Consider the following 13,436-nt stretch of genomic DNA (forward strand, 5'->3'; position numbering starts at 1 on the left):
CAAAACCCTGGGACAGGTGGGGGCTGCCAGGAGCTCTCCAGTGTCTTGGATGTTTGTCCCTCAGTGCCCAGGTTTGCAGGGCAGCCAGGCACTTGTGTCACTGGTCTGTCTGTGAGAACAGAAAAGGTGGGTGGCAAAAACAAGCGTGCTTTTAGACACAGTTTGCCAGCTCTGCCTGCTTTTGTCACTGGCTGGGAGAGAGCTCATAACCGAGGGCATAAGCAGGTTCAACATGTGCCCTTTTATACCCACTTTGCTCCAGTTTCAAGATGTCAAGATAACAGTCTAGGTCAAAGTAGGGGAGAGGGATGGTCCTGGGTGTAATATTTGTGCATTTCTGGATCATTCATTGATACTGTTTGGATGTGGATCAAGTGTGTGTTCACATTTGAAGATGGTTGAATTAGCCAGACAGACACATACCCTGGGAGTCCATTCCAGCTGCTGGAGAGCAGACTGTTACCTGGTCCAGGACTGACAATACTTGATGCAGCAAAAAGTCAAAGCAGTCCAGACAGGAGATACCTGACCTAGCAGAGATCCCACCAAGATGAAGTTAACTATCAGTACTTTACACTGTGTGGCATCTTTTTCTATGGTACTAAGGGTTGTAAAGCTGGATTTATTCAGGTGCTGGATTTATTAGGGTGCTGGATTTATTCAGGTGCTGGAATGTGGCCTCCTGTGCTGCTGCTGCCTGTGTCAGTGGAAGGTTCAGTCTCAGTCAGAGGGAGAGCTGTCCACTCCTGCAGCTCTGGGTGGTGCTGGTTCCAGTCCCTGAAGGTGAGAATGGAGCTCAAGCCCTCCCATGGTTATGGGAAGCTCAGAGTTGCCCCTTTGCAGGAATCACTGCAGACAGGAATCTGACAAAAGCCTGGACAGCCCCTTGCCCACCTTGGGTCAGCCTTGGAGAGCAGCTGAGCACATGGGCAGTGTGTTGATTTTCTAACTTTTACTTTTCCCCCCCAGCTGAATTCACAGGCAGGAAATGAGCCCACATCTACAGCATTTAGTGCTGCTGTTTCCCAAAGGTAGAGGAGGCAAAATTAGAATATCCTGTTTACATGTCGTTCAAGCTGTGTTTGAGCAGCTGTCCCAAGGGTTTTCAGTTTGCTGGATCAGGACAGGCTTCTCTTACAGTCTGAGCATCTTCCTGTGTGAGTGAAGAGTGTGGCTGCCTGCACTGAGCACCTCCCTGGCCAGCCCCACAGCTCAGAGGGGACAGCTCCTCACTGTCACCAGGCTGGGGAAGCTGAGGCTCACCAGCTCTTTCAGGACTGAAGATGGGAGAAACCTGTGACAAATTACTTTCTGAAATGGTTGTTCCTGTACCTTACAGGAAGGTACATTCCTCCTCCTGATGTTCTCAAAGCATCTTTGAGTCACTGGACCTGAAATGTCTGAGAAAAAAAGTGGTTCAGAGGGTTGAGGTGACAGATTTTTAAGTCACTTCCAGCTTTTCTTAAGTGAATAGTTCAGTCTTTCTCACTATTACCATGGTATAATACCTACCTATAGCATGTTTGTGTTTGAGCAAACCCATTTGTGCTTCTGGGAACGCTGAAGGGCCTCCCTGGGGCAGGGGTGACCTGTGAGAGGTGTCAGCACCTGTGTGGGATGGGGGCTGGGAGCTGCTGGGTTTGTAGCGTGGTGGTGACGTAATTCCTGCCTTTTCCAGGCTGTCATGCTCCTGCTGGAAACAGACAGTTATCTAAGAAAATAGCAGAGTGCACCTGGAAACTTTTAGACCAGACTTCTTGTTTAATCATGAGCCCATTTGGAATAGGAAGGCAGCTGTAATAAATGACCTTTTTCTGCCATGTATTCCAGTGATGACTCATCTGCAGTGTCAGGGAATGCAATGAGCAGTCTCCAGGCTGCTCTGGGAGCTGAGCTCTGCAGCTCTGACACCTCTGCAGTTCAGAGTGTTTGGGCTGCATCCTCCCTGCTTGCAGTACCACTCTTCTTACCTGCTTGCACAGGTTTCTGTAAGCTGAAATATTTAAATTAATTCTGTCTTTTCCATGTCATCTCAGAAGGTTTTTTTTGTCAGAAGACCACAGAGGTGTCAGTGACACATTTAATTTAGAAAAGAGCCAGACAGAAACTAAAGGTGACCAAAAACATCAAAACTGGAAAAGGGGGCTGGTGCAGTTGGTTTTGTGACTGGTTCTGTACTGTGAACACTGTCACTTACAGAGAAAAAATCTGCAATATGTAGATAAATGTACTATTACAGGAAGGAAAAACAATGGCCATATGAGCTCTAAATATTTAGTTTGTTTATTTGCTGTAATAAAACTGTCTCAATGTCTGTAAACCTGTCACTGGAAAATAAAACTTGATAAAAGATCTACAGTCTGACCTTGCGTTGTGCCAAAGTCTGAAGTAATGGCATGGGCAAGCATCTCACCCCAGAGCTTAGGTGATTCCAGCTGGTTTAACCAGCAACTGGTATAAATTGCAGTATCCATGATAATTTAAAACCAAGTACAAGTTTTTTGGAAAATCTCTTCCATCCCCCTCTGTGAAGTGCTGCTTCTTCTGTTGCCCGTAGGATTGGGATGTGCAGGGTGAAGGCCTGCCCCTTCCTTGTCAGTGTGAGTGTAGAGCTGGGCTGGATGCCCCTGGTGCCTCTCACCAGCTCTCTAACAGGGATTTGCCCAGGAGCACTGTGGAGCTTTGGCTGGTGGTGTTTGATGAATCTGGAGTGCTGCAGGAGCCTGGCTCAGTTCTGCTGGCTGTGCGTGGCTGTGCTGGGCTCACTGAGGCTGTGCTGCTTGTCCTCCTCTGCCAGCAGCTGGACCAGCTCCAGTTTTTGGCCATAGCCTCTCCTCCTCTGCTTGTACTACACTGCTAGAAATTCAACACTCCTCAGCTGGCTGTGTTATAAATGTGATTACACTCACTGTGCTCCAGGCAGAGTAAGTGTGGTTGGAGCTGGAGGGCCTTGCTGGCTGTAGGAGGGCTCATGTCCACAGCAGGACACTCAGGTGCTCAGCACTGGAGGGGCAGTAGGACAGGACAGTCTGATTTACAGGCTTTCCCTCCAAGTTATTAATTCCCACTGGTGCCTTCCCCAGCTGCATGTCTCCTTGCTTTGATAATCCCAGTCATCACAAGGTACTTTCAGAAACAGGATTTTTTCTGTCTTTATTTTTGCTTAGTACTTTGGTTGCGGAAGTTATTTGCAGGTCCCCTTGTACTGTGATTGTAAATGTGAGCCTTGAGCACTCAGCTGAGCTCTGAACCCAGACAAAGCCACCCAAAGTTGCACAGCCCATGGCGCAGCCAGGGCAACTCCTCTGTCTTCTGCTTCAGTGCCTCAGTGGCAAAAGATTTTTCTATAAATGCCAGATAAGGACTGTGGATTACCCTGGACTGTCATGCACTGAATGCAGACAGAGCAAGGAATGAGTATTTTAAAGCAAGCAGAGTGTAACTGTGAGGGGTGGGTATGGATGGGCCTGCTCGGCCTTGTGCCCAGGGCTGGGCCTGCAGACACTGGCAGTCATTTCATGCCTCAGAGCAGTAATTTCACATTCTGTATGAAGCAATAAGCATTTGCTGTGCTGGCTTTGGCCTTTTCCCTGTGTGATGGGTGGCTGGACTTCAGCAGCAAATCCCCTCTGGTTTGCAGCAGCTGCTCCTCAGGGCTGAGAGCGGCTGCCATGGCCTCTCCCCCTGCACTGCCAGCCTGGAGCTGCCTTCACCCACCAGCATAGACATGCCCTGGCCTCAGAGCTGCTGAAATGGGGAGGGTGGCATTTGTGAATGGTTTCTGTGGCCCTCTGTGCTGCCAAACACTTGCCCATCACCTCACTCTGTGTGTGAAACTCCAGCAGGGTTAAGGACAGAGCAGGACAGGCAGCACCCATGGCTGCTCTCAGGGTGAGCTGAGTCCTGCTGGCTGTGCTCATCCCTCACTCATCCCTCAGGCAGGTAGGGCTTGGCTCCTGTGCTCTGAGCAGCACTGCCACTCCTGGAACTGCTCCCAGTGCTTCCTTTGTGGCCATGACCTCTCCCAGCAGCTTTGTCCAGCACAAGCCTTGTTAAGCAACAGGCAGAGTGGAGATGATGAAAGGTTTTCCAGAACTCAGAACTTTGCTTCTGCAAAACTTCCAGTGAATGAGAACTTTGCTGCACTTGTAACCAAACACAAATTATTTCAAATTTTGATTTTTCTGAGTAAAGTTCTACATGTGCATCCCTCCTGTGTATTAATTGAGTAAAGCCTCATGTAGCAGGCAGGCATTGAAGTGATGGAGATCTTTTTAAGTCAGCAGATGCATATCTCAAGGGCCTAAATAGTTTATTTATTATTCCTTGAGGACGAAAGTAAAGTTGGTGGCAATCTCAACAAGGTTTAACAGTGACAACCAGAAGTTTCACAGTCCACAGGCTGCTTCTTGTCTTGCTTTGCTTAAGCTGTGATCTGTGTTAGGTGTTGTGGCCCTTGTTCCCCCAGTGTGGTGCCCTCCAGCACAGGCACTGCAGGGACCACGGGGGGACTCCAGCCTGGAGCTGGGGCTGTGTTCCTGGATGGGGTCAGTTCCTCATGGCTCTTGGGGTGCCAGGTGTGCATGGGCTGGGGCTTGGCAGGAAAGCCTAGAACATTTACTTGAGCATTTCTCACTTTTCTTAGCCTGTCATTTTCAACCTTAATTCAAGCTGTGGTGTGCCCTGCTCTTCCTGGGGCACAGGCAGTGCTGGTAGCTCAGCCAGGCAGGCCCTCCATCAGGGTGTTGCTGCTGAGCGTGTCCAGGTATTTATTTATAACTTGTGTGTACCAGATTTCACGTTGATACTGAATCCTTGTAAGGACTGTAATCCATGTGTAGGTTTCTGGCAGGCAGCAGATGAAAGTCCTGCAGTGAGAGCTACCCACGTTTGGAGGCTGGGCGGGTTCCCTGGCTCCTCCTTGGCTCTGCCCCTGCAGGTGCCTCGTGTCTCCTCCCTATGCCTGCCTGGGGGTGACGTGTGTGTGTGTTGGAAGATCCCTCCTCCCGTGGAAGGAAAGGAGCATTTTTCTCCCCTGAAGTCACCTCTTGGATCCAAGCTGCCCCGGAGCTCAGCAGGTGCTGCAGCAGCAGGGGCAGAACTGCCTGGGCTGGGGCAGCTCTGGGGCTGCCCTGCTCACCTGGCTCATCAGCAGAGCCCATCTCACTCTCAGGAGAGCAGCACCTGTGTGAGATCACAGGCTGGGAGCACCTCCCCTGGCACCTGCAGGTGTCTGACACAGCCCCTCACAGCCCTTTGCTCTTGCAGCTCTTGCTGCAGTTTGGCTTCTGGTTTGCAGCTGAGGCTTCCCTCCTTGTTTGTTCTTCCTGTTCCATGGCAGTGGGTGTCCATCTCCCTGCCCCTGTGCCATGGATGGGCTGCAGGTGTGCAGAATCATGTGTGGGGCTTGTGTAGAGATGGTTTTCCTGTCTGAGGGAAGGAAAGGGGATTTTGCTGTGGCCCAGCTTGATGCTCATCCACCCTTTTCCCAGAACTGCAGAGGCAGGGAGGGAGTCATCTGTGCCATGTGTTAGCTGTTAATTTTAGCTTTACCATAACTCTTGATGACAGGGCTTGGTTGTTTCCTGCTGTAGGCAGCATGTAGCAGTTATCCTGAGATATGGTGGGGCTGCAGAGCAGTGAGGCTGCAGCTCATCCCTGGGCTCTGGGGCTCAGGCTGTGGATGCTCCCAGCTACCACAGCTGCTGCCTGCTGCAGCTCAGAGGCCACGTGGTGCCATTTCTCTTCCATTTGTGCTAAACCTTTGAGGTTATAAAGTCATGGCTTCAGGCACAGGCTGAATTCCACCTGTGTCTGGGGTCAAAGCTTGGCCCAAAGGTGGTTAAATGTCTGCCATGATATGCATGGCATTTATCAGGTTTTTTCCCTAATTCTGGCTGCCTGGTGAAGTCTGTATGAAGTAGCAGCCTGTGCTGGCATGGCCAAAAGAGCATTACTGGATCTGATGTACAGGTCCCAAACTGAAGTTGTTGTAATGCACATGGAACTCTTACAAGTACCAGCAGGCTGAAAAATAGGTTGTTGCTGATACCTTTGTAATTATAATGCATTGCATTTGATCTCAGGTCCCTGAGCACACCAGAAGGTCCCAGAGTGATCTGCTGTGCTGTGGGAGCTCCCAGGAGCTGTGCCTGTGCTGCCCTGCAGTGCTGCAGGCTTGCCTGCCCCATGTCCAGAGGTGATGTTCTCACTGATGTGCCCCAGCTCAGCCAAGTGCAAGGTTGAAGATGTGGGGAGCCCTGGCCATGTGCTGGAGTGCAGCAGGGAGCCTCTGGGAGCTCCTTCTCTTCCCAGTACATTTTTGTTGGTGGTCCTTTGCTGTGCCCCACAGAGTGTTAGTTCAGTTTCTGTTCTCTGGTTCAGTGCACTGTGAGGGTGTGAACCTCTCTCCACCCCAGCCAGGCTGCTGTGACTCTGCTCCTGCCTCAGCCAACCTTCATGGCAACTTTGAGTAAATGCAGCATCTTTCAATGTATTTTTCTGGGTAGAGCCACCAGATCTGTAGGAGAGCTGATGACCTGGGCAGAAACAAAGCAGCTGCTGTGTTGAAGATCTGGGTACAGCTGACTGCTCAGAATTGAGCTGTCAGGAGGGGCAGGGAATTGTATAAGGGCAGAAGTTGCTCTGAAGTCACGTCAAGGGAAGTGTCAGAAACCAGACATGGTTGCTCTGCAACAGAACATTCTTCATAGGTGGTTTAACAAGCCTTGGAATTGAATCTGGGGAGGGGGAAAAGTGATGTAGCTGTTATGTCAGGGCTTCACAAGCCCACAGTGTGCAGTCTGGGCTGGGACTGGTGGAAAAGCAGAGCTGAGCAGCCATGTAATCAGGGCTTCTCCTTGGCAGCTATGAGCTCACACTAAACTCACACTGCAGCTGCATATATATTTTCCAAAATACCCTTTTGGAATTTTACATACACTTTTTTAGTATGCTAATCATCTCTGTGGTCATTCCTTCCTGGAGTTAATGACTGCTCTCTTGGAGAAAACAAGTTAACAAACTGACAGCTGCTCCTAACTAATCACTTGCTTGGGGAGGCCAGTGCAAGTTTAGCATCCACAATAAATCCTTTTTTTTTTGCTTCTGATGGCTCAGTGCAGCAATGTAAGAGAAATTAGGTAATAACTGCATTTATCAAAGCAGTTTGGGCTGTAGTAGATTTGTGCACAAGGGCCCAGAGACAGAATTGCCAGAGTTAGAAACTGTGGGTTCCTGCTCTGCTTTGAAAAGCTGTAAGCTTAGATGGGAAAACATGGTTGGGTTGGTATAACCTGCCAGGCAGCCAGATCATCAACAGCTGCCAGGGCTAGCCCCAAAAGGTGGGCAAGGAGTGCCCAGGGAGCTGGGGGGCTCTGAAGGGGCTTCCCCTGTCCCCACAGCCAAGAGTGAACTGGGACTTGGAGCAGGGTGTGGTGCTGAGGGGGCACTGGCTTGGCCCAGGTGTGACCCTGGGGCTGTGCAGCCCCTTCTGGGCCAGTCCCTGCAGAGCCCTGGGATGTGCTGGGGCTGTGCAGGGAGGGCCTTGCAGAGCCTGGGATGTGCTGGAGCTGTGCAGGGCCCTGCAGAGCCCTGGGATGTGCTGGAGCTGTGCAGGGAGGGCCTTGCAGGGCCTGGGATGTGCTGGAGCTGTGCAGGGCCCTGCAGAGCCCTGGGATGTGCTGGAGCTGTGCAGGGCCCTGCAGAGCCTGGGATGTGCTGGAGCTGTGCAGGGCCCTGCAGAGCCTTGGATGTGCTGGGGCTGTGCAGCCCCTCCTGGACAGGTCCTGCAGGGCCTGGGATGTGCTGGAACAGAGAGCAGGGCCTGGGCTGGGATGTGCTGGAACAGAGAGCCCATTCCTCACTCCTGGGCTCTCTGCTGCTGCCCAGAGTGAGGAATTCCTGCAGCTGCTGGCTCACAGGACACCTCTGCCAGGCAGTGTCCACAGTACCCATCTCTGATCAGTTAACCTTTAACTCATGGCAAATAGAGGATGTTGTCCTCTATTTGGTTACAAATACATGAATAAACTTGGCAACTGTGGGTAAGGCAACAAATGTTCTGAAATTTCCATTTATTGTGTCAGGCCTGAGCTCACCCAAAGACTGGCATTTTCTTAAGAGGTTTGCAATAAACTGGATGGCAGCTAGTTTGTCTCACTAGGTTTAGCTTGGGTAGCTGTTAATCTTAAATTTAGTTTTTGCTTCTCTAAATTCTGAGATAATTTTTAAGATTAAAAAAAATTAATGGGTTTATTGAATTTTGAAATTTATAATTTCATTTGACAAATACTCTAAAATGGCAACATTGTGCCAGAATGTTGAGCTAGATAAATGAAAAGCTAATCTCCCTTCATGGCATGAAATGAGAGAGTTAAAGGTATAAACACCAGTAAACCCTGTGATTTAATGAATAGTCTTTCCATTTCAGTATTGGAATTTGTAGTACAGGAAAACTGCTTTTTTTAAACTTGCCAGTATCCCAATTAATCTGATCCCACTCCACAGCTCTCACTGATGGCTGTGTTGATGCTGCTGAACTGTTGAAGCAGTTCAGTTTTAGAAAGGGTGTCTTGCAGTGGGCTGGCACAGCCAGGTTCAGGTGCTGGGCAGCCAGGTTCAGGTGCTGGGGGGCTCTGTGAGAAGCTGCCAGAAGCTTCGCCTGTGCCCAGCAGAGCCAATTCCAGAGGCCCCAGGACAGACCTGGCCCTGGCCCAGGCTGGGCCCCTCAGTGACAGCAGCAGCACCTCTGGGGACACTTGGGAAGGGGGAGGAAATGCCCTGGAGCTGCAGCTGGCTGAGAGCAGGGAGGGGGTGTGAGAGGAGCAGCTCTGCAGAGCCCAGGGCAGGGCAGGAGGGGCAGGAGCTGCTCCAGGGGCTGCAGCTGAGACCCCCGAGCCCGGGGGGCAGCCAGGGAGAGGCAGCTGAGACCCCCAGCCCTGGGGAACAGCATGGAGCAGAGATCATCCCCTGCTGAACAGCATGGAGCAGAGACCATCCCCTGCAGAACAGCAGGGACCAGAGATCATCCCCTGCAGAACAGCATGGAGCAGAGATCATCCCCTGCAGCTCTGGGCTCCCCATGGATCACAGATCCCCCTGCAGGCCCCACACAGGAGCAGGGGGTGCCTGCAGGAGGCTCTGACCCCGGGAACCCCAAACTGGAGCAGCTCCTGGCAGCACCTGTGGAGAGAGGAGCCCAAGCTGGAACAGCTTTGCTGGCAGGAGCTGTGAGCCCACAGGAGAGCTGGGCTGGAGCAGATCCTGCAGGACCGGGCTGGAGCAGCTCCTGAAGGACTGACTGCTCCCATGGGAAGGACCAGGCTGGAGCAGCTACTGAAGGACTGACTGCACCCATGGGAAGGACCAGGCTGGAGCAGCTCCTGAAGGACTGACTGCTCCCATGGGAAGGGACCAGGCTGGGGCAGCTCCTGAAGGACTGCAGCCTGTGGAAGGTCTCAGCCTGCAGAAATTCATGGAAGGATGTCTCCCAGGAGAAGTGAGGGATGCCTGTTCATGATATGCTGATCATCCCCCCATAGAACTTGCATTTTTATTTTCATGTACTTACACAGCATGTGCACAGCAGGGGAGAATTCTGGAAGATAAAAGCCTCGTTTTGTAGTTCTGCAGTTCCTAGGTTCTTAGGTGTATTTGCAGTTTTGTTTGTGCCAATGATTAAAACCAAGCTTTGTATGCACTTGTAGATATAGAGCCTCAAACAACACATGGAACACAGCAGTTTCTTTAGAGTTCTTTGAAGCAAAAAAATCTTCACTTTTATTTTTTACTGTAGTATTTAAAAAATATCACTGGTGTTGTCCTGGTGGACTGTCCTGCTAGGATTGAATAGATACCTATGGGCATCTCAGAAAAACTTAAAAATCAGTAGTCCCAGTTGTGTGACAGGAGGATATGGATTCCCCAGAGTTTAAGTTCTTCTTCATAGGGATGCAAAACCAAAGTGATGGTTGAATTAATTTCCTTCCTTGGTTTGAATTTAGAGGTTATGTATAGGTATAAATAAATGCACAGGCAAAACACTCTCAAAAAAAAAAAAAAACCAAAAAAAAAAAAAACCAAAAAAAACTTTGAGGAAATAGCTTTAAATACTCCCCAAAACTAAACCCCTCCTTTGCAGAGCTGACTGAAATCATGACCTCCCCTGTGAGTTTGCCATGTGTAGAGCTGACCTCTGCCTTGTTGGCTCCTGGTGCTTTGGTCTCCCGAGGACTCCATGGGAGCATCCCTGGCACCCCCAGGAGCAGGGTGGGCACTAAAGGGGAATTTCTGAGCCCACTGCAGCACAGCCTGGATTTCTGAATTTCTGCCCTGGGACCAGGAGGAAGGCAGAGGCTTTGCTGCTGGGGTGTAAGGTGCCAGGTTGTGTAGATGAGATAACATCCTCTGCCCACAGGGAATGAAACAATTCCTAGATGTGACTGACAGATCCATTCTCCCAGTGCCTTTCACTGCTGTGCTTGGTGTTGTGTTTGTGGAGAGGGCCAAGGAGAAATCCTTTGGGCTTGGACTGAATTGTTGTTTTATCAGTGGTTGTTGAATGTCATGTGGAGGAGCACTTTGTTGTGAAGGTGTCACTGAATTATTTCTTGGGCTGGCAGAGTTGTTTGCAGAGAGTGTGTGGATTCCTCTGTCCTTTCTGGCTGCACCTGCCCCCTCTGGGTTTCTGTCTGCAGCCAGCCTCAGTCTCCCTGCTTTGAAACACCAGCAGAGGCTTGGCCCCCCTTAATTTTGGGTTGATTTCCATGCATTTGTTTCCCTGCAGCCGCCTGCTGCTCTCATGGGTACTTGAATCTATTCAGGGTGAGGAGCTCATTGATTCAGGGTATCAATGGTGGGGGTCTCCTGAGTGTTGTTAATCAACAGCCTGGAGCTGTTCTTAGGAGCTGTGGAGGATTTTAACTCTGATTCTCTTTCTGCTTTGTAGGTATTTGTATAAAATGTGGAAAAGGTGTGTATGGAGCGAGCCAGGCTTGCCAAGCAATGGGCAACCTCTATCACACCAACTGCTTCACCTGCTGCTCCTGTGGTAAGTCACATCTGCTGTGCCCTTCTTCTGTGCCTTCCTGTAGAGCCAAAAGTGAGACCTCATCCTGCCTGCTTCCCCAGGCACAATTCCCACACCAGGCTCCAGCTTCTAAAGTTGGTTTTTATTTGCCATCTGTAAGTGCTCAGTGGTGTTTTCCTAAGCAGCAGCCCAGAAAAGTAGTGTTTGGTTGTTTGAAGGGCTGCATTTACAAAATGGCTTCAACCTGGCTGTTAGAAGCACTATGTGCTTTAAATCACTTGTGTTTATGGAACTGTAATGTGCATGTATCATTTTTATAGAAAAAAAAGGTAATTTTGTTTGGCCAAAACCATATTTTTGTCACTTTCTATTTGCAAATGCAAGTCTAGTCAGGCATGTGTATTTGTCATTTCTGTGTATGCACAGTGCTCAAAAATTGTTCACTTGTGGTTGAATGTGACATGAACAAATAGAAACTGTGTGTTGAAATGTCTTATGCTATTACAAGATTTTATTTTTGTGGGGGAAAACTAGATGATAGATCACTGTTTCCTCCTTGCTGTTCTCAGGACCTTTTTAGGTTTTCTTTTTAATCTGAAAGAGATGTTTCTGTGTGTGATTTGGGGAAATCCTGGCTTTGCCAGGGGAAATGGAAAATTCAGGGCAGCATTTTCAGAAGTGTGCCTTAAATCAGGCATTGTGAACTTAAGTTGGAGACTTCCTTAGTGTCTTGTCTGCAACTGCTGAGAGCTCACAAATTCCCACCAAGCTCAAGGGAAGTGTGAGAGCTCAATTTTAAGGAGTCAGGTGATTTTTCTTGTTTTATGCACTCATCTAGTGAGGTTCCTTATATATGAAAATATTTGCCTGGATATTGACGATCTTGTTATGATACAGATACGCAGCAAAAGATTTATTCTGAACAGAATGTGCTGAACACAGATTGTGTCTAAAAAGGATTAATTAAGCATTAGAAAAAGAGTAAAATATTGTTGGCATAGAACCAAATCAGTTGATAATCAGAAGAACATTGCAAAGTTCACTTTTTACAGAAGTGTTTTCTTTTCTCCTGAGATTTGTACTGATAAATATTGGTTTAAAGCAACCTTCAACCTGAATGTAGATTTTAGTGACTTTTCTAAATGACTGGACCATTACCAGCTCCAGGGCTGAACTCATCTCAGCCCCTCAGGGATTGCTCATGGCTTTGCTCAGCTCTGACAGTGAGTTAGCTGTTTTCCTGGCTCCCAAAATGAGCAGCATCCTGCTTAGCAGAGGATTACAAAATAGGATATCAGATAATGTCTGTCCACAGCATTAACCTAACCTAATTGCATGGGTGAATTCCAGCTTCCTCTCTGGGGCAGAAATGTTGTTTTTAAGTACTCTGGCTGCATGTTTGCTCCCATGGGGTTCTGTGTGCAGGTCACTGTTCCTGACAAAAATGTGTAAGGGACAAGAAGTGTATTTTAACAGCAAAATACAAACACAACTCAATTATTTAAGCAGATAACAAGCTGTCCTGACTGTTCTGGAGAGGTGTGTGTGGCCAGTGCTCACCTACCACGGGGCAGCTTGAGACATGTCCACCTGGGGCACTGTCTGCCCCACCCCTGGCTCCCTGGAATTTGGTGATTCAGGCGCTTCCCGTGAGTCACCCCAGCACGGGAGATGCTCCAGGGTGTCTCCTCAGCCTCTCACTGTGCTGCTCTGGGCTGGAGGCCCCACCAGGACAGTTCACCAGTGGAAGGGCTTGGATGGAATGATTGCAGCCTCTGGTACAGCCCCTTTGGCAGGGAGAGTTTGGGCACTGGGGAGGGGCTCAGGCAGCTGAAACACCTGAGCAGAGCTCAAGGGTGAATCCAGAGCAGAGCTTTTCCTCTCAGCTCTGAGCTGGGATCAACACAAGCCAGCTGGGAGCAGGGTGCTGCATTAACTCTTCCATTTCTCACTGTGTTTTGGGCTGGGCAACCCATGGAAAGCCCAGAGTGGTTCTGTTCAGTGCCAGTAGAGCCAGAGCTGGGAGCAGGGCATGCAGGTGCTGTCTGTGGGAGCTGCACCCTGAGAATGGGGCTGAAAGGGCTTTGCAAGAGCTCAGGGGCAAAACCAAATGGAGACTTGTCACAGGACTGCACTTCATGACCAGGGAGTTCATTTTGTGACATTGCTGGGACCTGTGTGAGAATCCTGAGCTGTAGGTTTGGTGCCCACCTTTGGATGGGTGAGAGTAACCAGAGAGGGCCCAGAAGAACTGAAATAGATGATCAAAGACTGGAGGAAAGCTAATCATGAGAGCTCAGTGTATTTTGGGTATCTGAAATTGTGGGAGGGTCATGTGGCTGGAGCTTGTAAGGGCATGAACCATAAAACAGCATTAGAAAGTGGTCTCATATGTACAAGACAAACA

At 49.5% G+C, this 13,436-nt stretch overlaps 1 protein-coding gene across 2 annotated transcripts in view; it reads left to right on the top strand.

The window, feature by feature from the left end:
- Nucleotides 1-13,436, top strand: part of WTIP (WT1 interacting protein) — an 87,248-nt gene that overhangs the window by 19,682 nt on the left and 54,130 nt on the right. For both annotated transcript variants that reach the window (XM_005492529.4, XM_026796710.2), the window contains exon 2: nucleotides 10,949-11,050. In XM_005492529.4, coding sequence (XP_005492586.2) covers nucleotides 10,949-11,050 — 102 coding nt within the window. The remainder of the gene's footprint in view (nucleotides 1-10,948; nucleotides 11,051-13,436) is intronic.

This window comes from Zonotrichia albicollis, chromosome 13 (assembly GCF_047830755.1).
Source record: "Zonotrichia albicollis isolate bZonAlb1 chromosome 13, bZonAlb1.hap1, whole genome shotgun sequence".
In the NCBI taxonomy this organism is placed as follows: Eukaryota; Metazoa; Chordata; class Aves; order Passeriformes; family Passerellidae; genus Zonotrichia; species Zonotrichia albicollis.